The 26,017-nt window shown below is 33.8% G+C and overlaps 2 protein-coding genes across 2 annotated transcripts; both read left to right on the forward strand.

Annotated features, from left to right (window-relative positions):
• Positions 1–2,402: 2,402 nt before the first annotated feature.
• LOC127725936 (uncharacterized) lies at positions 2,403–6,497 on the forward strand. The gene is made up of 5 exons (XM_052233242.1): positions 2,403–2,511; positions 4,099–4,178; positions 4,873–4,944; positions 5,941–6,076; positions 6,487–6,497. Exons 1-5 carry the CDS (start codon positions 2,436–2,438, stop codon positions 6,495–6,497), a joined length of 375 nt encoding a protein of 124 aa, XP_052089202.1. The 5' UTR covers positions 2,403–2,435.
• Positions 6,498–6,832: 335 nt separating this feature from the next.
• Positions 6,833–24,611, forward strand: LOC127725195 (lactose-binding lectin l-2-like). Its single transcript, XM_052232057.1, has 7 exons — positions 6,833–6,961; positions 12,776–12,849; positions 14,623–14,694; positions 15,810–15,960; positions 16,423–16,523; positions 23,340–23,433; positions 24,304–24,611. Exons 1-7 carry the CDS (start codon positions 6,946–6,948, stop codon positions 24,543–24,545), a joined length of 750 nt encoding a protein of 249 aa, XP_052088017.1. The 5' UTR covers positions 6,833–6,945; the 3' UTR covers positions 24,546–24,611.
• The last annotated feature ends 1,406 nt before the right edge of the window (positions 24,612–26,017 follow it).

Below are 26,017 nucleotides of genomic sequence, written 5' to 3' on the forward strand. Positions count from 1 at the left end.
TGTATATACTCTTGTCTGATGTTCAAGATGAGATTTTAGTATTATCTGTTTTAATCGCTTACCATCTCGATGACGCACTTATTTTTACATGTGCTTTTCTTAAATAAAAGATTGCTAAATACAGTTAATTTCATGTATTCCATACATTTATTGATAACTTAAGATGTGATCTTATTAACAAAATACACAAAACATTATCAGGCGCGATTGGTTTGTCTTATTATAATATTTTTTTATCGCCGATTTTCATTCTTTCAAAATAAAAATAAGGAGATGTGGTATGATTGCCAATGAGACAACTATCCAGCAAAGCTCAAATGAAGTGGATGTAAGCAATTAAAGGCAATCATACGGCCTTCAACAACGAGAAAAAAACCATACCGTATAGTCGGCTATAAAAGGTCCCGACATGAAACATATGGAATAATTCATTTGAGAAAACTAGCGGCCTAATTTATAACAAAACAATTTACGAAAAACAAATATGACAAACAATTAACCAACGAAAACCACTGAACTACACGCTCCTGACTTGGGACAGTCCCATAAAGAATGTGGCGGGGTTAAACGTGTTTGTGAGCGCTCAACCCTCCCCTAACCTGGGACAGTGGTGTAACAGCACAGTATAAGAACAAACTGTAAAAATCAGTTGAGAAAGGCTTAACTCATTAAATCGATACAAAGTATATCATTTAATTGTATTTGCAAGCATTTGTACTTGTTTGAATTAGAGATGTTGCAGAACTGAAGTATTAAGATACGTATACGTATCGAAGTATCCAAATACTTGCGATACAGTTAAAATGAGTATCATTTTTTCTGTCCCGATGAATCAATCAGTTTATTGATTAATTTAAAAAGTTGTATTTTTTAATGTGTACTAGGTTTCTCTTGTATGCTTAATTTACATACAAAACATTGGTGCACTGAAAAATTATTTTTTAAAGAAATTAATCAGAACAAAATGTAACTTCGAGATTCTAGTGTACCTTACTACTTTCGAGTGCACATTATCTATACTAAAGAATAATCCTAAACTTGTGTAGTTAGAAAATATCTGCGGCTTTCCTAATGTATTATACATATGTTGAATTGATTTTGAAACTTTGTAATTTAACTTTCAAATTATTTTGTGAAAACATTTACATATCACATTCACAGCTACATGTAAGACCACAATACAAAATGAGTGGATCACATCTTTCGATCAAACTGACTTCTGAGTAACGGGCAGAATAAAAATGTCTTTACACTATGTTCCCAATGGTGTCATTTTGTTAAGGGAGACGGATTTATATAAGTTCTTCTTTTTTCCGAATCCCTGTATTTCTATTGTATAACTGTAATTTGTGCAATTTTGAAAAATAATATATTGTTTAAACTAAACTTTGGTTCACATTAGACCTTGGTTTTTTTATTTTAAACAGACTTAACTGACTATAACCATGACTGTTTTTTTTTCTCTATTTTTTTTAGAACGATGATTTGAATGTCTTATCAAAAAGGAATGACTATCTGAACAAACGAAAAAGGCGGAGTTGAAATGAATGATGAAAAAAACACTTTAAATATGTGTTGTGTCTTTTTGCAAGCTGATGGTAACTTATGAATAAAAAGCATTAAGAAAGAAGATCACTTTCAAATATCTTATTAAAAAGTAACTTCTATTACACTTATTTTCCCTTGACTAGAATGGCACCTACTGCATTGATCATTAAATTTCAGTATCATATAGATAGGATTTGTACACTTATTATTGTGTAAGCACTCGTTCCATCCGTAGTTTTAGTATATATACATTTGACCTTTATTTATCACGATAAGATTTCGACCTATTTTAGTACTAATTTACAAACCTTGACAAAAATAATCAGCCCAAGCAGTATGTTGTTATTCGGTAAGATTTTAATAAGTAGCTGAAATTAAAAACAGAGCTGTATTATTTTACTCATAATGCTTATGTATACAAAGCTCCATTCGTGATTATTTTTGTGATGTAAACTTGAATAAAAGTATCGTCGAAATGACCAAGGCATTATCTTTTTGAAATATATAAGGAAACTATTGTAAGAAAATATACATATCATTAATTCTAGCATCTGCACTTTGTTCTTTTACACTTCAATTTTATGTAAATACTATACTTTTACTACTCGGGAATAATACGTGTTGTGTTTATATTGATTATTGGACATTAGATAGTTAAACATTTTCTTGATCCAATATTCAACCCTAGATCAATTGATGGTTGTCTGTCAACAATATAGCAAGAAACAAAAGGAATGCAGAAGTTAAGAATAAAATACCAATATCATGCGCAATGTCGTAAACGATAATCAGACTTACATTATATTTTAGTAACATTTCTGCTGTTAACTCTGCTACCTGTCTCTTCACAACAATGCGAGGACATAGAGACATCGCTATGTGACCTGATGATGAACAGGTTGCCAGAAATGTGCGGTGATCCGTGTCTTGCCAAATTCTGTAAAAGATCTTGCGGATTATGCCGTAAGTTTTTACTCAATTTTTTATTTAATTTTGTGTTTTTGGGCTTCCCGATAACGTTATCTCCAGAATACCACTTCGGATGCACCAAATTTAAAATCTATAATTTATTGTCAACAATATATTTCATTATTTTAATAATATGAATATTCTATACTATATAAAACGTCATATGAAAATTGTTTGAACAAGGAGGGTTGTACTATAATGAGGTCAAAAATATTTACATGTTCTACCGACAGTACTATATTACAAGTCAGTGCTTCATTACTGAAATCATTTTTAATATAATTTTCTAAATATTCCCTGTTGATAAATAAAAACAATATTCACAAACTAAAGGTTCCAATTATCTCAGGCAAAGTTTACCTCATATGAATATGGATGTTCTTTTAAAGTGTCCTTTTGTGTTTGTATAACTCATAACGTGTATAGGTAACTTAAAAACCTGTCTTTTAAATAATTAGATTTAAGAGTTCCAGCTAAAAAATGCTGACGCACGAAATTTATAAAGTGTTTTTTTTTTTCATTTAAGACACAAAATATAACCTGTCTAGGAATGGGACAAAGTTATGTTTCATTTAATTATCAGACCAATCAAACGCATAATGCATATATAAGGGAAGTTTTAATATATTTACATTTTTATCATCTAAGTTGAATTTTTTCTCCAGCTTCCTCCACTGATAAAATCTGACCGCCATGATAAAGACTGTACTAACATTTAGCACAACATGTTAGAACTTTTTTAAGCTTTTCAAATTCGTAATAAATTTTGCTTTTCAACTTGGTAATAATTTTTTTTCTTTCCAACTGGTTAGATTCGAGCACGTTTCGTCTTGTGTAAAAACAAAACGTACCCGTTCACCAGTGTACTTAAATTATACGTCTCACAGTTTAGATTCATTACCTGTTAGTGATACCCTATTCATCAAAATTAATCCAAACTGTAGAAATATAAAATAACGATCATCAAGTCAGATGAATAATAAAATGAACATAGAGCTAACATATTTGATATTACTTTAATATAATTTATTTTGGATGAACATGTCTTCTGATTGGCTGAAAGTTTTTTGTCTATCAGCTCAAAGACATAATTTTTGAAATGTGACTGTGACGTTATCTACGTTTTTTTATGATTTACTCCTTAAAAATGGAATTTAGAATTAGACTTTAAGGACTGACTGTAATATTGTTTATGTCTATTCGAAATAACCTCAAAAATGTGGTGCACACTTTTAAAAAACACGCTACATGGGTTATTCAGTGTGCACCACATTTTGATGTTATTTCTTCATAGAAAGAACAATTATCACAGTCATTCCTTAAATAAAAGATGAAGATATTCACTAAAACATGGAGTGAAAGGATTTCATCAGTATAACTAAACATAAATAAACATAAAAGTAAACAATGATTAGCTACATGAATTTTTACTTGCAATAGAAAAAAAGATTCTTTTCTCGACGGGTATAAAAACAGGGAGCACAACAATTACAAAATGTACCGACCGAAAATCCTACTGTTTGATAAAATGCCTTATGGATAAAAATGTGTGTATATGTATACAGTATATTTTGTTTTCAGCATTGAAATGTTACACATGCACAGAAGTGAAGGATGTCACAAATTGCACTACATATACAACCTGTTCTGATGCTAATGACGTATGTGTTGACCATGTTCTGCTTTTAATAACATAGATATTTGCTTGTTTTAAGTACTAGTATTGCTTCAGCTTAATTGTAAACTCATTAATACAAAAAGTATTTCATGCATTTTACGCTGCTTTTACATTTAGTTTTAAACGACCATTGCAGAACGAAATCAACTTTCCATTCAACTTCTCATTTCTCAGCAGTTACATACCCTCTGCATACTTGATTATATGGCATTTACAAGTTCACACTAAACATGTACGGACTTTATTAACAGCGGTGTGCTCCTAAAACAATACGTGATTCAACATGTTATGAGGACCTACGACGGGAATCAACACACCATACGTTTTACGGTCACCGTCATAAATTGCTTGAATTGAACTATGTGACGGTGTCTAAACTCAATAGCGACATGTTTTCACGGTCTAAAATCTTAAGATACCAGTATAGTCGTCGGATCTGTAGCTTTACCGATTATGTCCTATTTGCGATTGTGACATTTTGATTGAGGACGAATTTGCATGGTGGGTTATGTATGCATAGCTGGAGACGTTACCCTTTCAACGCACTCGGTCTCGCTCATTTACTGACACATATATATACATGAGGCAAAAAGATAATTAGCCGTTTTTGAAATCAATGAATAACGAAAAAAAAACTATATAAATAAAATCTCAATAATTACTAACTTTTTTAACAGTACTGCTTTACAGCACAGACATTTACGGCACATTTTACTGAGGCTTACAGACTTGGATGCGGCAGTAGACAGGTAGGTGTCGCGTTTTATCATGCTTAAAGACTATTATGTCGAAGTAGACAGTTAGAGTGGTTTTAAACTAGCCAAAAGCATGTGAATGTCACATTGTATAGAGAATTGTAGTCTTTTGAGTTGCATTAGGCAGGTAAATGTCACATTGTACCGGGAATTGTAGTCTTTGGAGATGCATTAGGCAGGTAAATGTCACATTGTACCGAGATTTGTAGTCTTTGGAGTTGCATTAGGCAGGTAAATGTGACATTGTACCGAGAATTGTAGTCTGTGAAGTCGCATTAGACAGGTAGATGTCAGTTTTTGCCGATGCTTGCAGTCTCTGGTGTGGCAGTTAACAGTTGAGTGTCACATTTTACCGATGCTTGCAGTCTCTGATGCGGCAGAAGACAGGTGTCACAATTTACAGAGTCTTGCAATCTCTGATGTGGCAGAAGACAGGTGTCACATTTTACGGAGGCTTGCAATCTCTGGTGTGGCTGTAGAAAGGGGACACATTTTACCAATGTTTGCAATCTCTGATGTGGCAGTACACAGGTACAACATTTTACGGATGCTTGCAGTCTCTGATTTGACAGATGACAGGTGTCACATTTTAGAGGTTTGCAATCTCCGGTGTGGTAGTAGACAGGTGAGTGTCACATTTGACCGATGCAGTCAATGAAGTGACAGTAGACAGGTGAGGTCAAATTTCACAGAGGGTTGCAGTCTCTGGTGTGGCAGTTGACAGGTGTCACATTTCACCGAGGCTTACAGATTGTAAGTATTTTATTTTACCGAATAAAAAGTCCAGTGTATTTCAGACGAACCTGTATAATTATAATGAAAGATGCGATGCTTTTTATTACTGTTCTTTATTTTAGATGTGAATACAAGATTATATCTACTTTTTACTTTAAAAAATATGAAAAAGATTAGTCAATTGATTTTGAAAATAAGACATACCATGTTGTATACTTTAATTAGATATTCAAGATATTATTACATTCTTTACAGACTTGTCTTCAGTATTCTCCAATATCAGCAACGTTGAGATCCAGTATTGAAGCCGGGTGTTGTAATACAGACAAATGTAACAACAAACCACCGCCATTACTTCATATAACTCCGCCACAGAATTATTCCTCTGTCAGTAAGTCATTCAACATGTGCATTAATTAATACACATTTGCATTTAAGATACAGAAAACTGTAATTTTTTTCTTAGTGTAAAATTTAGATTAAATTACAATTAACCATGTATAGATTTTAGTCTTATAATCTGTTTGTCAAATATTTACAAAAACTTCCTACCGTAAAATCGCTGTAAATTTTGATAAGATTTGATAAATGTTTTAATTAAAATTTTGCAATTATTTTGTAGTTATTTTTAAGCATCATTCAGTTAATTTTATTATACTTCATTGTTTAATATCAAAGGGCCCTTAGCTGCGTACCAAAACAATACATCCTATGGTAACTTTTTATTAATTAATGTAAGTAAAAAAGTGTTGTTTTTTTTTACATCTAGGGTTAAATGACAAACTTTCCTTCATATTATAGGGACGTTATAATAATCCTAACCTTTGTCCCACTGTTCAGTAGTAATTATCTAAAACATATATAGCTATGAAAAATGTATTGCTTCATTGCAGTTTTTCGTTTATTATTTTACTGCATGTCGTTTCCATGTATCCCTATGATATGAGAACTCAAAATATATTCTTCTAGCTATAGACCATCTATATAAGATTCGACAACGAAATGAAAATGAGGAGCATAAGTGGCAAGAAGAACATTTTGTCTTGTATAAATATATATTTTCTTCAAATTTTTTTTAATTTTTGATTTTATCAGCAAACCTCAAGACTTTTTTATTTGCACTTAATCTTGTTTTTATCAGCAACAACCCAAGATCCTTCCTTGTGTACGAACAAAGACGATGATATATGTACACGTTTAGCTTTTCACCTACAAAATCCATGTTCAGATGATTGTGTAGCGTCAAAGGTTTGTCCACACATGTGTAGGAAATGTTGTAAGTATACATCCAAAATTACTACCTGTTTAACAATGCTGAACTATTTTCCTTTCTCACTATGACCCATGTTTCATATTCATATTCTATAGTCATATTTTTTAGCATTGATTTGTTTCCTGGTTTAAGAGATTAGAAAACTGCTAGACTACTGTCGTCTTAATTAAACCATTTCGTTTTATTTCTTAGGTACTTACTAATTATTTTAAAAACTTTGTCCATTAAAAATTAACTACTATTTGTCAATTATTTTAAATTGAAAGAAACACCAAAAGACTTGTGGAAATAGATTTAAATAGAAACATATGACTTGCAGGGAGGTGAGAGTTTTTTTTTTTTTTTTTTTTTTTTTTTTTTTTTTTTTTTTTTTTTTTTGGCTCCGTGTTGAAAGCCTCACTGTGACTTTTAGATGATGAACAGCAATAAAAGCACCGTTCCTCTGCTTTCTTTGTGGTTTTTGTTGTGCATGTACTGATTTTGTGTCATGGATGGATACCCCATATCCTTTGTTTTTCTATTATATGACAAAAAATATAGATAATTATTTTTTTATTTTCTAACACAGCTCCACAATTTACCAAAACAACGTGATTCCGCACTGTTGTTGAAATTGTAAATAACTCAGATTTAGTTAACCTATATTAAAATCTCATAAATCGATTAACAAGACAAATCAAGATAACAAACAAACACTGAGGGAATCGCATCAAACCCAAAATGAGTCAGACCGGGTATACAAGAAGACTGGGTAAGCGTCTCCTGTTGTGCAGGTATCACCTACCATAGATTCCACAATTAGTCAAAATGTCACTACGGAGAATACGACCGAATCGGTAAAATCAGGGAATAGACGATTATTCTGATATCTAAAGAGTAATGACTGCAAAAACATGAGCTGAGACACAGACATATCGTATCGGTCAATCATTGCGTAATGGCGACCGTAAAACGTATGAAGTGCCAATTTCAATCGTTCTTCATAAGTCCTCTGTTTGAGCAGTTTTTGTGTAAGGAGCACAACCTTGCTAAAAGGTACTTCTTCAACATCACAGGTCTTTATATAGTCTTATATTCCTTTTAATTGCACAGTTAAGACCTGAGTTTTTCTTCTCTTTATATAGGAAATCCAAATTAAGTTTGTTATCTTTTTCCGGATTGATCTTTCGTACGATACAGGCTTTATTCACTAGCATTTTGCCAATCTCCTCTATAAAAATGAACGTGCTGAATAATTCAATGTTTAGTTTGCTGCACTATGTTGATAATACTTGATACTGTATTAAAAAATATATACCAAAGACACCGTTACGCGTAGTTCTGTTTGATTTGCAACAAATAATTCAAAGCGAGATTGGTTGACAACTAACCTTTACGACAAAGGATAAATTAATCTTCCGATTGTAGACTTTCTTTTTTATGCAACATTTTAAAAGCACCTGCAAATGAGAGATCTTCCTTTGATATTTAATATTTTCCATTTCCTGTTTAATGACCGATACGATGTGCTTGTTGTTAAACTCACTATCGAAATGTTTTCTTAGATCTTTATATACCAGAATATAGTTCAGTCCTATTCCCTATTGTGATATTTTGGCTGAGTGTAGATTTGGGTGGCGGGTGATATATGCATAGCTGGCCCTATTGTGACATTTTGGTTGAGTATAGATTTGAGTGGCGTGTGATATATGCATAGCTGGCCCTATTGTGACATTTTGGATTAGTGTAGATTTTGTGGCAGGTGATATATGCATAGCTGGCCCTATTGTGACATTCGGCTGAGTGTAGGTCTGAATGGCGGGTAATATATGCATAGCTGGCCCTAAAGTGACATTTGGCTGAGTGTAGGTCTGAATGGCGGGTCATATATGCATAGCTGGCCCTATTGTGACATTTGGCTGAGTGTAGATCTGAATGGCGGGTGATATATGCATAGCTGGCCCTATTGTGACATTTGGCTGAGTGTAGATCTGAATGGCGGGTGAAATATGTGTAGCTGGCCCTATTATGACATTTGGCTGAGTGTAGATCTGAATGGCGGGTGAAATATGCATAGCTGGCCCTATTGTGACATTTTGGCTGAGTGTAGATTTGGGTGGCGGGTGATATATGCATAGCTGGCCCTATTGTGACATTTGGCTGAATGTAGATTTGGGTGGCGGGTGATATATGCATAGCTGGCCCTATTGTGACATTTCGGCTGAGTGTAGATATGAATGGCGGGTGATATATGCATAGCAGGCCCTATTGTGACATTTGGCTGAGTGTAGATTTTGGGTGGCGGATTATATATGCAAAGCTGGCCCTATTGTGACATTTCAGCTTAGTGTAGATTTTGTGGCAGGTGATATATGCATAGCTGGCCCTATTGTGACATTCGGCTGAGTGTAGGTCTGAATGGCGGGTAATATATGCATAGCTGGCCCTAAAGTGACATTTGGCTGAGTGTAGGTCTGAATGACGGGTCATATATGCATAGCTGGCCCTATTGTGACATTTGGCTGAGTGTAGATCTGAATGGCGGGTGATATGTGCATAGCTGGCCCTATTGTGACATTTGGCTGAGTGTAGATCTGAATGGCGGGTGATATATGTGTAGCTGGCCCTATTATGACATTTGGCTGAGTGTAGATCTGAATGGCGGGTGATATATGCATAGCTGGCCCTATTGTGACATTATGGTTGAGTGTAGATTTGGGTGGCGGGTGATATATGCATAGCTGTCCCTATTGTGACATTTGGCTGAATGTAGATTTGGGTGGCGGGTGATATATGCATAGCTGGCCCTATTGTGACATTTTGGCTTAGTGTAGATTTTGTGGCAGGTGATATATGCATAGCTGGCCCTATTGTGACATTCGGCTGAGTGTAGGTCTGAATGGCGGGTAATATATGCATAGCTGGCCCTAAAGTGACATTTGGCTGAGTGTAGGTCTGAATGGCGGGTCATATATGCATAGCTGGCCCTATTGTGACATTTGGCTGAGTGTAGATCTGAATGGCGGGTGATATATGCATAGCTGGCCCTATTGTGACATTTAGCTGAGTGTAGATCTGAATGGCGGGTGATATATGCGTAGCTGGCCCTATTATGACATTTGGCTGAGTGTAGATCTGAATGGCGGGTGATATATGCATAGCTGGCCCTATTGTGACATTTTGGCTGAGTGTAGATTTGGGTGGCGGGTGATATATGCATAGCTGGCCATATTGTGACATTTGGCTGAATGTAGATTTGGGTGGCGGGTGATATATGCATAGCTGGCCCTATTGTGACATTTTGGCTTAGTGTAGATTTTGTGGCAGGTGATATATGCATAGCTGGCCCTATTGTGACATTCGGCTGAGTGTAGGTCTGAATGGCGGGTAATATATGCATAGCTGGCCCTAAAGTGACATTTGGCTGAGTGTAGGTCTGAATGGCGGGTCATATATGCATAGCTGGCCCTATTGTGACATTTGGCTGAGTGTAGATCTGAATGGCGGGTGATATATGCATAGCTGGCCCTATTGTGACATTTGGCTGAGTGTAGATCTGAATGGCGGGTGATATATGCGTAGCTGGCCCTATTATGACATTTGGCTGAGTGTAGATCTGAATGGCGGGTGATATATGCATAGCTGGCCCTATTGTGACATTTTGGCTGAGTGTAGATTTGGGTGGCGGGTGATATATGCATAGCTGGCCATATTGTGACATTTGGCTGAATGTAGATTTGGGTGGCGGGTGATATATGCATAGCTGGCCCTATTGTGACATTTTGACTGAGTGTTGATATGAATGGCGGGTGATATATGCATAGCAGGCCATATTGTGACTTTTCGCTGAGTGTAGATTTTGGGTAGCGGGTGATATATGCATAGCTGGCCCTATTGTGACATTTTGGCTGAGTGTAAATTTGAGTGGCCGGTGATATATGCATAGCTGGCCCTATCGTGACATTTTGACTGAGTGTAAATCTGAGTGCCCGGTGATATATGCATAGCTGGCCCTATTTGCAATAACATAAGCAACACGACGGGTGCCACATGTGGAGCAGGATCTGCTTACCCTTCCGGAGCACCTGAGATCACCCCAGTTTTTGGTGGGGTTCGTGTTGCTTAGTCTTTAGTTTTCTATGTTGTGTCATCTGTACTTTTGTTTGTCTGTTTGTCTTTTTATTTTTGACCATGGAGTTGTCAGTTTGTTTTCGATCTATGAGGTTGAATGTCCCTCTGGTTACTTTCGTCCCTCTTTTGTGACACTTTGGCTGAGTGTAGATCTGAATGCCCGGTGATATATGCATAGCTGGCCCTATTGTGACATTTGGCTGAGTGTAGATCTGAGTGCCCGGTGATATATGCATAGCTGGCCCTATTGTGACATTTGGCTGAATGTAGATTTGAGTTGCGAGTGATATATGCATAGCTGGCCCTATTGTGACATTTTGGCTGAGTGTTGATCTGAGTGCCCGGTGATATATGCATAGCTGGCCCTATTGTGACATTTTGGCTGAGTGTAGATCTGAATGGCGAGTGATATATGCATAGCTGGCCCTATTGTGACATTTTGGCTGAGTGTAGATCTGAATGGCGATTGATATATGCATAGCTGGCCCTATTGTGACATGTTGGCTGAGTGTAGATTTGAGTTGCGGGTTCACATTTTTTCCTCGGATTTTTGTTTTATCTTGAATGTGTTTTTGCTCACCCAAATTTGACAATATAACAGAACCAATAACAACTGTCAAGTGGGAGATTTATCTAGGTATAAAACCAGGTTTAATCCACCATTCCCGTAGGAAAATGCCTGTACTTAGTCGGAAATATGACAGTTGTTTTATCGTTTCATTTTGTCAGGCTTAACGGACTTCCCCGTTTTGAATTTATCTTGGTGTTTTGTAGTTTTATTAATACTTTTTTTTTAATTAATTTTTCGGTAAACTATTGTTGCCTTTATTTAATTCTTTTAAACAAAATCTTTAGTTGAGGGTAGTTGCTAGCAAAAGTCTTTAAATGCAAGGGACAAATGTCTAATGGATAGTATCCCACTCGCCTTTCAACTCTAATTGAATATCTGTATGATAAATATCTTTGGATATATTCCATTGGTCTTACCCTTTCCGTCCTTTTGTCTTTGGTTCGACTTAAAAACTAACATGAATAACCACTAAATAGTAACTTGTGACGAGCAAAACGCAGGTGTCAGCAAGGGCGCAGAGTGTTTGAGTGTTAGTCCCCAACGGTATCATCAGCTCAGGAGTGACCCGTTCTAACATACTGTTTTCTTAAAATTTATCAATTAAGAAATAATCAAGAAACTATGTTCCCCCTTCCTCAGACAAAGTTCACCTGGTATATGGCTATTCTATTTAGGTCAGTTTTGATCATATAACACCTACGTATTACTGACTTTCAAATGTTAAGGTTTAGTCATTCGTGATGGTAGCAAATCCCGAAAAGTACGAAATTTATAAAGTGTTATTTTTCGTTTTGAGCAAAGTAAAACATTATTCTATCCAACAATGGAAAGTGCCCGAGCTAAGTTATTGATATTCAAGCGTCTGTCATCACGGTTTTTTTTACAAAAATGTCACAATTAAGTAATCAGTATACAAGGTTATATTTTTAGGAGTTTACGATAAACCTCAAAATATTGATCATTTCTTATTTAATATCCTTACCATGCGTGAAAAGCGGAAACAATTTAATCAATTACGAACGAGAGAGAAAATTACGAATGATATCTGAAGATTTTTCTTGTTATATGAAATACAAGCCTTATCTTAATAAATAATAATGTTCTCTGTAACGTCAAAGTAACATGTTTCGTTACAGTTTATTGCCTTGATTGTTATGAAGTTGACCATCCAGACAACTGCACACAAACAACAGCTTGTAGTGATGGGAAGGTATGCACAAATATTTTTCATATTGTATCATACTCAAATGCCTTTTGTCTACAATGCAGCTTAAGGAACACGATGTGATTACATTGTCAATGTAAATATATACGCTAATTAGGTATTTTAACAATATAAGTTCTTCATGTCGCTAAATTTAAAGTTATTTTCAATTGTTTAGAAGTTATTATCATTTCACTATAATAGTAAGTAGTAGTTTTGTCCCACTACACTTCTGTATATCATAATCAACGCTTGAAATACAAGTACGAGTCTGTGTCATTTGTGCATAAGCAAATTCACATAATACACTTTGCATAATTTTACAAAATGATTAATGAATATTGGTTTCAGTTTAGAGATTAACCTTAAGTTTGTAAGAGTCAACCCATATTTTGTATCATCATCATATGAAATTGCACATATATCCTCAACAGTTATAATATTTTAAAATAGGTGGATATAATAAGACCCATTATTTGATTTAGTTTTAATAATATTCTATTTTTTAAAAGTGCACAAATTACAATTATACAATAGAAATACAGGGATTCGGAAACAAGAAGAACTTATATAAATCCTTCTCCCTTAACCAAATGACAACATCGAGAACATAGTGTAAAGAAACCCGCTATAATATAATTTTCATCTACGTTACATGTTTATTCTGTGGTTTGCCCATTACTCAGAAGTCAGTTTGATCGAAAAATGTGATCAACTCATTTCTAACTGTGGTCTCACATGTAGCTGTGAAAATATGTAAATGTTTCAAAAAAATAAAGTTAAATTATAAAGTTTTAACATCTAAATCGACATAGAAATAAAAGATTATGAACCAAATCTCCCGGTTATCAAAAGAAAACACTTTTATTTGATTTAATTTACATATTTCAGACTACTGCACTTTGAAAGTAAAGCTAACATTGGTATTTAAGATAACAGATCAATAAACTCATCATAGATACAAGGCTTTAACACTGAGGAAGGTAGTAATGATCCTACAAAGCTCCAGGACTAAGTGTGTTAAGCAACGGACGTTCAATGCCTGTCCTGGAACTTTCAAATCCGTTCCAAATTATATTTAACAAGTCTCAAAGTAAACCTTTATATCCAATTTTCTGGAAGATTGCAAATTTATAGCCATTTAAAGATAAGAAGTTGTAGTATAATTGCAACTTAAACAACTATACTTGAAACCAAAAGACAAGGATGTAAACAAATACTAGTCTTGTCCATCCTCACATTGAGAAAATTCAACTCGATATCCGTAAGGCTTGCGAAATGGACGAGATACTATTTTACCATTCTGCTAGTTGTCACTCACTTCCCATTCATTTATTTCATCGATAATTAAACATGCGAATAGTCTGTACTAGTTTAGTGTGACGTCCATTTTCACTGAACTAGTACACATATTTGTTTAGGGGCCAGCTGACGCCCGCCTCCGGGTGCGAGATTTTCTCGCTGCGTTGAAGACCCATTGATGGCCTTGGACTGTTTTCTTCTCTTTGGTCGGGTTGTTGTCTCTTTGACACATTCCCCATTTCCATTCTCAATTTTATGTATTAGTCCATTCGAAAATCCTAATTAAAAACATAGCATTCGAAATTGAGATCCACTTCAAAATCATGTTTATGGTCAAAGCACATTGAATATTATCTCAAGTTTGATTGTCAAACACAAATAATGCATACATGACATAGATGAAAGCTTATCATTATTATTTATAATTTTCACTGCAAATTCAATTTGAATATTTTTATTTTTATTCTTAATTCTTAGGAATGTTATGGACTTGAAAAATTGGGATCAAACTTTAAAACTGCAGTTCAACTGGGATGTATTGACCGGAGTGTAAGTCTTTATTTAGAGGTACCAGCCTTGTGTATTGAAATCATCGGGAAATGTGCAAAATGTGCAAAATGTTCAACAAACAAATTAAAATAACAAAAATACCAAACTCCAAGGGAAATTCAAAACGGAAAGTCCTTTATAAAATGGCAAAATCAAAAGCTCAAACACATCTATCGAATGGAAAACAATCGTCATATTCCTGACTTGGTACAGGCATTTCCTTATGTAGAAAATGGTGGATTAAACCTGGTTTTATAGCTATAATAAGTAAAAACGCCAAAAACATTGTAATATAATCTTAATCACTATAAAAACAAAGAAACTTAAGTTAAATATGATTATATTGTCATATTTGAGGTTTTGCACTTATGCTTACACACGAAGAATAAACTGGTAATTAATCCGAGAGAAAAACACTTTACGAATTGAAATACATTTTGAACTGTATTTATATTTTATTGGCAAATTTCTCATTGTTTAAGTCTGATGTAAAGACAACACGATTAACACAAATGTGAAATGAGAGTATATTTACGAGGAAATTATTCGTTTCAATTCGGGGACGATTTTTTGCGATATTGATTAAGGATTGACGTAACTGGTATCTCTTATGGTGTAAATTCAAGATTTTGACAATCAATTTAATTGAACAATCTTTCAGTAATGGTCAAAAGTTCAGCGGTTTGTAGAATGGTTTAAATGTATTATATAAAATGCGTCATGTATGAAAAAATAATAACCTTTGCAACTCCACTGGTACAAAGTGGTTTTAAGTGATGATTTGGCTAATCAAATACAATATTCATCTCATTGCTGTTAGATGTTGAAAGATTTGACTATCCATTTAGCACCATTTAAAGTCCAACAGTCCTAAGGTAATTGACATTTAATCTTAAATTTGGTATATATCTGCTTTTTTTTCAAAACGGCAAGCTGTTTACTCACATATGGAGTACCGATTTCACATTTTTTTTTGTCATTAAAAAAAATAACACTCACATGACAAAAAAATTAAAAACAAACTTAAAATCACCTTTATAAAAAAAAGATATAATTGATTTTAAACCTACAAGAAACATACTTATAGAATTATCTTATATTTTGATATATTTCAGTTATGTGATCAACTACAATCACCTTCGGGTCATATATTTGGACGAAGAGATTTCACTTTCTCTGGTGGATGTTGCAAAGGAGATAAATGTAATGCAAATCCAAATTCTAAAACAATATTAACTTCTACTACGACAACCACAGCTCAGCCACGTATGTTAAATGTTCTTAGTACAGTTTGAAATTGATACTCAAAATTTTGTGACAATTTGTTATTGGTCAATTTAGAAGACAACAGTTGTGATTCATTATTTTAGTGAAATATCATGCCGGATAAGGATATTTGTTCCTTATAATGCACGTTAGTGATCATGGTGGTGAATCTATCTAAAAACATGTAATTTTTTAAGTGCATTCATTTATAATATGATGGCTGATGTGCTTCATAAACAAATATCTACCTCAAATATTAGTTTTTTTTACTTTGATATAAAAAATGAGAAGATGTGGTATGTTTGCCAATTGAACAATTCTCCACCAGAGACCAAATGACTTAGACGTTAACAACTATATTTGCTTATTTTTATAATGAATCAGATCCTTTCAAACAAATCGGCAGATATGTTAAATCAATGTAAATCATTTTAATATATTTTAAAGGATTTTCATTTTCAGATTGTTCAAATCATTATCATCGATGCCCGAGTGGTTTTCTTCAGCATGGCAATAATTGTTATCTCTTTGGTAATCATAGGGTTACCAAAAATGACGCTGATGTAAGTATACTCAGACTTCTCTTGAACTGAGTTTTACTGTGCGTACTGTTGTACGTTTGTTTTTTCTACATTGGCTAGAGGTATAGTGGGAGGGTTGAGATCTCAAAAAACATGTTTAACCCCGCCACATTTTTGCGCCTGTCCCAAGTCAGGAGCCTCTGGCCTTTGTTAGTCTTGTATCATTTTTAGTTTAAGTTTCTTGTGTATAATTTGGAGTTTAGTATGGCGTCCATTATCACTGAACTAGTATACATATTTGTTTAGGGGCCAGCTGAAGGACGCCTCCGGGTGCGGGAGTTTCTCGCTGCATTGAAGACCATTGGTGGCCTTCGGCTGTTGTCTGCTCTATGGTCGGGTTGTTGTCTCTTTGACACATTCCCCATTTCCATTCTCAATTTTATTTTTTCAAGGTTTGTCTTTAGTGCCGTGTGGAGACAGTAGAGTGCCTCCCCGTGCTTCAGGTTTATGCTCTTATAATATACTAGATTATGGAGTGTGTGTCCGAGCGAGAACTTCTCTATGTTCATTACTTTAGGAATACTAGTATATATCAAAAAGTAGTTTTTCACATTCAGCCCCATTCTTCTATTTAGTCAGACGTCAGTCGCTACCCTGATATACCCTATCTTTTGTTTTATTTTTCGGGTAATTTATGACGGATAGCGTTTGACGTCTTTAGCCGAACAGTTTTATCATATTCACATAATTCAATTCATTGTGTGCTGGTTCATATTCTGGACGCCAGTCTTTGCTCCTTTCTAATAAAATCCACATAACAAAAAACAAATATGAAGCTTAGAAATGGAAAAATATTAAATACTAAACTCGTTCAAAGGGTATCTACACGTCTCAATCTTCAAAATCGCTTATCTAAAAATACTACCATCGCAAACATTTTTAGCAATAAAAATCGTGGTTACCCTTCTATAGATAAGTGTCATGCCAAAAAATAACTTACATGTCCCCGTCTTTCCACCAACAATACGGTAAGGTCTACGTTTAATGGTCGCACATTTTCTTTAAATTTTGAAACTGATATAACTTGAAAAACAAACAGTATTATTTATTTACTCACATGAAACAAACCGGTGTGCGGTATTCAGTACGTAGGTGAAACTGGGCGATATTTATCTAAACGCACGCAAGAACACCTGTATCGTTTTAAAAGACCCAATAAATTCAAAAGTATCATTTATCAACATCTTAAAAAGCACAATCATCCTATTAAATATTTAACAGTTCAACCTTTAGAAGTAGTAAATAAGCAGCCTGGTGAATCTCATTCAAAGTTTGTACGATCACGGAAAATAATTGAATTAAATTGGATTAAAAAATTACAGACAGTCTACCCTCTCGGTCTAAATGATAATATCATGGGAATTGGTAATATATCAAGAACCGATTCTGTTAACATTTTGGATATAGTTTCTAAAACTGTTCGTAAAAACCGTCCTCATTTTATTAAAATAAAGTAAGTCAATAAAGGTTTTCATTTTGTAAATATTGCCGGTATTTTTAACGACCATTCTGTTAAAGAACAAATTCCTGGATATTTTGATAATACTGAACTCCCTCTTATTTTTTATATTTACAAGAAATCTACCCTAAAATTTGTGTTTAATTATAGCCAAGTCTGTAAAGATGTAAATATCAGTGAAAATACACCTCCGTCATGTAATTGTAGTAATTCCGAATACACTTATGGCCCCATTTCCCATGTTATAACAGGAGGCCTTAACATCGTTCCCGACCGAGAGTTAAAATCATTCCTCAGTTAAGGACCTAAATATCGTCCCCCGTCAATTATTAATTGGAATGAGTGTCGTAATATCATCCACGACTCACTCCGTGCTTACTGTTTGAAATGGATAAAACGGGAAAAAGCTGACAAAAAATCTTTGGACTCTTTTTTTAATTCAGTAATGAAGATAGTTGATATACGTATACAACATTTTAAAGAACATTTTACTCTTAACAACAACCATAAAAATCCTATTTCTCGTATCAAACATAAACTAAAAGAACTAGCCAAGGAATTTGGTTTTTGTCCCGGCAGATAAAGCTGCAAATAATATCAATATAGTTTGACGTAAATTTTACATTGAGGTTCTGCAAAAGGAAATCACGAATTCACCAACATTCCAACTGACTTCATTTTCAGAAAACGATATCTGTAACAAACATAAACTATTAGCTACTTCTTTACAAGCAGAACCAAATACAATGAAAGTCCCAACTATGTACTGGCTTCCGAAGTTACACAAATCACCTTACAAATATAGATTTATTTCGTCTTCAAGTCATTGTTCCACCACTATATTGTCTATTCTACTTACTAGTACACTTGGTACAATCAAAAACCTGATAATAAATTGTTCAAATAAGGCCTTCGAAAATAGTGGAATCAACTACTTTTGGAGTGTCAAAAACTCGTTGGAAGTACTTGATAAATTGCATGCATATATTGGTGATTTTGAATCTGTTCAAAGTTTTGATTTTTCTACCCTATATACCACTTTGCCTCATATTCTTATTAAAAAAAATTCACACACCTAATTAAATGGGCATTTAAAAAGTCGGAATGCCAATACATATGTTCAAACTTTTTTAGATCACTTTTTAGTAGCAACAAACAAAAGAGCTATGTCAATTGGACATGCTTTGATACTATATCTGCCCTTGAATTTTTACTTGATAACATTTTTGTTCGCTTTGGAGATTCCGTATATCGTCAAGTTATCGGAATTCCAATGGGGACTAACTGTGCACCACTTATTGCGGACCTGTTTTTGTATTGTTATGAGTTACAATTTATGACTAAAATCAGCAAAGACCCATCGAAACAACATCTGATACAAAAATTTAACAATACTTTTAGATATTTGGATGATATATTGGCTCTCAATAATGACGACTTCAGTATGTATACTAAAGAAATTTATCCCGTTGAACTTACTTTAAATAAAGCTAATACTAACAATGACCACTGTGCTTTCCTCGGTCTTGATATATATATCATGAACGGGAAGCTTAATACAAAAATCTATGATAAAAGAGATGATTTTTCATTTCCTATCGTTAATTATCCATTTTTAGATGGTGACGTTCCCTTGTCACCATCTTATGGTGTTTATATATCTCAACTTGTACGATTCGCTCGTGTATGTAACAACGTATTAGATTTTAGCGAGAGAAAGGAGTAGGTCCAGTAGGACCCATTTTTGGCCCCAAAATATAGCAGTTTTACAAAATTGTTAAAATGTAAACATTAAGCTATTTATTGGAAAGTAGAATACTTCTGCTATATAAATATGGGCTGTTTTTGACAATACATTGCACATATATCGGGTACTCGCATTATTAAGTCATGCTAAATTACTGAAATCTTCACAATTTTAGCATTTGAGTTAAATTTTAGACGGTTTTCGTCTTAAATGGAAGTGGCCGCATTTGTGTTCATTCTAAATATTTAAATGTAAGTTGTATTTGATGATAATACATAACATATATAAAGGTTAAGAGCGAACACGGATGCGGCCACTTTCATTTTTGACAAAAACCATCTGAAAAGTGACATATTATGGCATAATTGATAGATTTTTCATATTTAAGCTTAAATTAGAGCGTATTTAATGACTAAATAAGTTTAAATCTTTCACATAACCTAATTGAATCTACTGAAGTAGACACTTAAGTGTTTAGAAAGTGTCCAAAATCTTTCATCAGATGAACCTGAAATTTGAGGCCAAAATCGGCCCTTACCGGACCTACTCCTTTATGTATTACTGAAAAATTATTACACCAGGCCTAGGGTTTTCGATATCATAAACTAGTCAAAACATTTACTAAATTTTATCATCGGTATAAGGACATCATTCGTAAATATAACTCAACATGCAGACATCTTATACGTTCGGGTATTTCACATCCAATCTTTTATGGTAATATTCTTTACAAAGCACAAAAATGTCAGTATTCACCTCAAAAGCTAACAAAACCTTTAAACAGACTTATTAAGAAGGGATATAGTTACGATACTGTTGTCAGGTCATTAAAGATTGCATATTTTGGCTTTAATATTGATTCACTTATAGGGTCTTTGCATCGGAATTAAACACATTTATTTCAAAAAAACCCGTTGTTGGCATGATACGGGTTATGTTCTTCTCATATATTTTATGATGGTATGATACTAAACCCCTAACGGGAGGGATTGTACTTGATTTTCATATGATGAAGACATAATCTTTCAATCAGTATAATTGAGGTCTGGAGCTGGCATGTCAGTAACTGCTAGTAGTCCTTTGTTCATTTATGTATTATTGTCATTTTGTTTATTTTCTTTTGTTTCCTATTCTGACATCGGACTCGGACTTCTCTTGAACTGAGTTTTACTGTGCGTAATGTTGTATGTTTGTTTTTTCTACATTGGCTAGAGGTATAGGAGGAGGGTTGAGATCTAAAAAAAAACATGTTTAACCCCGCCACATTTTTGCGCCTGTCCCAAGTCAGGAGCCTCTGGCCTTTCTTAGTCTTGTATCATTTTTAATTTTAGTTTCTTGTGTATAATTTGGAGTTTAGTATGACGTCCATTATCACTGAACTAGTGTACATATTTGTTTAGGGGTCAGCTGAAGGACGCCTCCGGGTGCGGGAGTTTCTCGCTGCATTGAAGACCCATTGGTGGCCTTCGGCTGTTGTCTGCTCTATGGTCGGGTTGTTGTCTCTTTGACACATTCCCCATTTCCATTCTCAATTTTATAGTTGCATTTTTGAAGATAATTATTTGGAAACGAATAAGCAGTATTGGATAAAATGAATACGAAAAACCACCATGAACTTTCATATTCATGTTTCAACAATTAGGAAAATTCAGTCTTGTAATTTATATTACGCATGGGTGGGAATCAAAGGATATGATGAATTAAGTCATGATAAGATATGATGAATTAAGTCATGATAAAATCCTTAAAATAATATGATTTATTTGACACATCACTTTTTTTAATTGTTCTGCTAAAAGTCACAATAGAGCCTGATGTTGTGTTTCATGGATTGTTTATCAAATGTTAAATATTCACAACACTTTCCTTCTCCAAGCATATATGACCCTACCCTGATTGGCACTTTTGGGTTTTCAAAGCTATTATGATTCGACGCCGCTATTTTTATGTAGTTGAAACGCGCATATAGCATTCTAATTTATAGGCCTTGTATCTGTGGTTTGTTTTGATAATATTTGGGCTTGATGGGTGTTATCTCCTTTATGGTAGACTAAGTTTTTAGGTGATAAATGTGAAGAAGTGTAGGTGCACTTCCCTTGATCCAGATAATTTATAATTGTTTTTTAGAGCGATAACTCCTGTCGTGAATTATCATTGATATGGTCATAATTATAAATCAACTGTATACAAAACTTTGAATTTTTGTAAATACTAAGGATTTCCTTCCCAGGAACAGATTATCTAAGCTGTATTTTGCATAATCTCTCGGAATTTTGGGTCCTCAATGCGTTTCAATTTCGTACTTTATTTGGCCTTTTTAACTTTGTTGGTTCGATCGTCACTTGTGAGTCTTTTGTAGACTAAACGCGCGTATGGCGTACAAATTTTTAAGCCTTTTTATAATTTTTTATTTTTATTCGAAAGAACTGCAAGAATTGAGGTACATAGATATGAACATAATCTATAATATATATATGTATTTATAACAAACCTTTCTATAGCCGTCTAAAGCTAAAATGTTAAATGCCCTACTTTTATGGATATATGGTAGTTATCTACTTGATCATACCATGGAAGTATTGTATTGAAAAACATCACAGTGCTGTGGCTCAATTATCATGCCCATTCTTTGAATTAATTTCAGAATATTTAATACTTTTACAAATTTTGAAGTTGCTTTTAAACCTGTCCTGCGATTTTGATATTTGCAATGCGTTAACTTATTTTATCACTTTATATATTTTTCTGCACTAATTTAAAGATTAGTTTAAATTTTACAAGTATGATTTTAACTATCATTCAAGTTTATATGATTAAACCAAGGACGTATATTAGTTAAAATCCTTGCTTAAACCTATAAATAAAAGGTATATAATATTATCCATGTCGTGATCTAAAATCCCAAAATGTTATGTAAAGGTTCTCGCGTGTGGGCATTATTTAGTAAACACGTTTACACTTTTACATTTTTCTACAATGTGAAGATAGAGAAACGTTTTATTTTTGTATCACTCGATAAAAATTGCCAACATATGAATTAGAATTTGAATTATCCGCCGCCATCTTCCACGCGGAACGCGCATTACATTATTTTCCGCAAACATTCTTCTTCATGTAATTTTTATGATCGGAGTGTTACCGATTTAAAAGTTACAAGGATTATTATCAGTTGATAGAGCGACAGTTCAAAGTGGCGAAAGTCTAAGACAGTATTGAGGAAACTTCAGATCTACAGTTATATGTACTTAATTACGAATGATTCCTTAAATTTTTAATATTGTGTCACATTTTCTTTGAATGGAACAAATAAGATCCATTTTATGATATAAATTCAAATTTAAAGTATTGTAAAACATATTGTACACATGTATAACTTATTGTTGCTTAGTGTTAGAGGATATACAAAGGTAAAGAGTTTAACAAAATGTACCTTTTAATCACAATTTTAAATCTGAAATTTGTATTGATGAAATACGAACATGTATAAAGTTTATATGAGTGCTTAATATCGACATACCTGCTACAACTTCCAAGATTTCAGATGTCTAACCTGTCTACATTGTAAAATATTTTTTTTTTTTTTTTTTTGTAGAAATTCTGTAGAAGTCATTGCGCAGCCCTTTTTTATATTCACTCTAACTCTGAATTTTCTGCGTTCGCACAATACCAACACAATGGATATATAGGTATGTGATATAATAGTTTATGGTGTATGGTCGCATGGTTTACATTAGATCAATTAATATGTTCGTAAATGATAAGATAAATCAAAGGGAATAAATTAGAGAGAACAAAAAACATTTACTTGGTTAAATTGATTAATTTATATGTGTTACGGATACATATGACTGAGTATAAAGCGTAACTCAAAATATACAGTTGGCATGATTTGAAGTCAAATATCTTGTATCAGAACATATTATCATACCCTATTATGATCTTTTATGGCATCATGGGCTGTTGAACAGGTCGTAAATGCTCTTCTTTCACACGCACAAACATATGCATACACAAACGATTCAACACGCTTTGTCTGAGATTAGCTCGACGCCGGGGGAGAGGGCACTTTTTATGTCCCAATCTTGCAGATAAACTGTTTAATATCAATTCATAAGCTAGTACAATAAATAAGTATTTGAATCTCTTATAAATGTAAAACTGATAAATTATATATTAATATATTTCGCTTAGCAAAACACAAAGGACCAAAATATTTGACCCGTTCCTCAACTGTTGTTTTCCAAAAAAAAAAGATTCCACCGCCTATGCATATTTGTGTATCATTAAAGGCTTATCTCTGTCGTTTAGTAGTAGAAGTAGTACTATTGTCGGTAATATATCAACGTTTTGAAAGAATGCCTGGACCCGGAAAACTCTTGTCCATGCTTATCAGCGTAAAGACTGTCTCTAATCTGCAAAGCCTTGTTCTATCTTGTTTTTGAAACAATGTAAATAACACTTTCATCATTCGGTCATCAATATAGTTTTATATACAGTTAGGTATACTGTTTTATTACCTGTAAATACATGTTTATTGATATTTTTCTTCGTTTAAGACGTGTTTACGGGCTTGGTAAGAGATCATCATCATGGGTGGATTTGGAGTCATGATGGTTCGCCGATCCAGCACTCCGTGGTAACTGGTTACTCATTCTTTAATCAACATGTAACTGGACAAACAGCGAAAAATTGTGCCACAGCTAATTACCAATACATCAATAACAATGGCCATTACAGTTTAAGAGCAGTACCTTGTACAGATTTACATCATCCGTTTTGTAAACTTGAAATGGGATAATGGTGTTACTTAATCATTGCCTTTTGTATTCAAATTTCTTTGGTCAATAAAATAATCCTATGCATCTGTATCTGTATGAATAGAGACACTCGACAAATTTAAGCTGATCTTTTAATCGTAAAGAAATTTAAAATACGATTTACTGAAGCACAGGGCCTTATTTCACTTTTATGACGTATTAGAAAAAGTCTCTTCGAAGCTTTTTTTCAAATTTTGTTGATTTTTGTTTTAGTATTAGTTTCGCAGACATAGAGCAAATCAAGACATACTAGAAATTAACCTGGATATTTGCTTGTGTATATGTTATAGTAAATAGGTGAAATTAAGAATTACTCGTAATTACTAAAATTTAGGAATTACATGCAACTCCTGTTGTACTCAGTTAATACAAGTAATTCCTGAAACTGCCCAGTTATTACCAGTAATTACTAATTTCTAAATGAATTTTTACACCTGTTTACCTACTGTTAAAACAATGCTGTAATATTAAAAAGTGATCATCCTAAAATAAACCTTGATGTTAAACTGTTTAAACATACATGTATTTGTTGAAAATGGCGAATGAAAAAAATATTTACAGAGGAGTTTTTATTCAAATTGTACAATGAAAAATGTGATAGAGTCTTAATGCCAAAATAGAAGCTGAACAATATAATCAGCAGATCGAACATTTTGTTTGACAATGAAACAACAAATAAAAGACAAGCGTTGATTACAATTAGACCTCTGATGTAGAAGCCTCATTACTTGAGATCTTGATACCACAAGCTCAGAGTGACTCCATAGAAGATCACACTCCGTATGAGGTGCATAGCTTACAATAATGCGAATGCAACAAATGTTCTGCATATTTTCAGAAAAATTCAAAATTACAGGTCTGTAGCGACATTTGTATTGTTTTAGAATGCTTTCAACGGGAACGTCATGCAAGTGGCTGAAACTTATCAAAGCAAGCAAAAAATATGATTGCCCGAAGCAACCAAATTTTGCGACCTGTTCAAGTCTGGGTTAACTTAACTATTTCCATTCCTAGTATCGATAGAGGACGCGGCATCTCTCCTACAAACATTTTCTTATTTCTTCACTAAAACATATTTGTTAAAATTACAAATATATACCTTATCAAGGATAATTTAATTCATGCATTTTTTCGGCATTAACATTTTGGTGAATATACATAATGTTTTATCTTAAAAGAAGCGTACAGCTTAAACTTCTCATGTATCTATCAATTGTTTTACACAAACAACTCATGGTCTTTTAATAGAATTTGAATATCTTTGCCAAAATCGGACCCTTGGTGCTCTCGTCCTTATCCTAATTTGATCGTTTGTATTACTTGATAATCATAATCCATAACTCCGCTCAAGTCGGTGCTAGGGGCCGTCTTAAACTTGCAGTGAGGTGAGTTTTTTTTTCTTTCTTTTTTTGCTCCGTGTTGAAGGCCTCACTGTGACTTTGAGATGAAGAAC

Source organism: Mytilus californianus, unplaced genomic scaffold (genome assembly GCF_021869535.1).
Source record: "Mytilus californianus isolate M0D057914Y unplaced genomic scaffold, xbMytCali1.0.p SCAF_15, whole genome shotgun sequence".
NCBI lineage: Eukaryota > Metazoa > Mollusca > Bivalvia > Mytilida > Mytilidae > Mytilus > Mytilus californianus.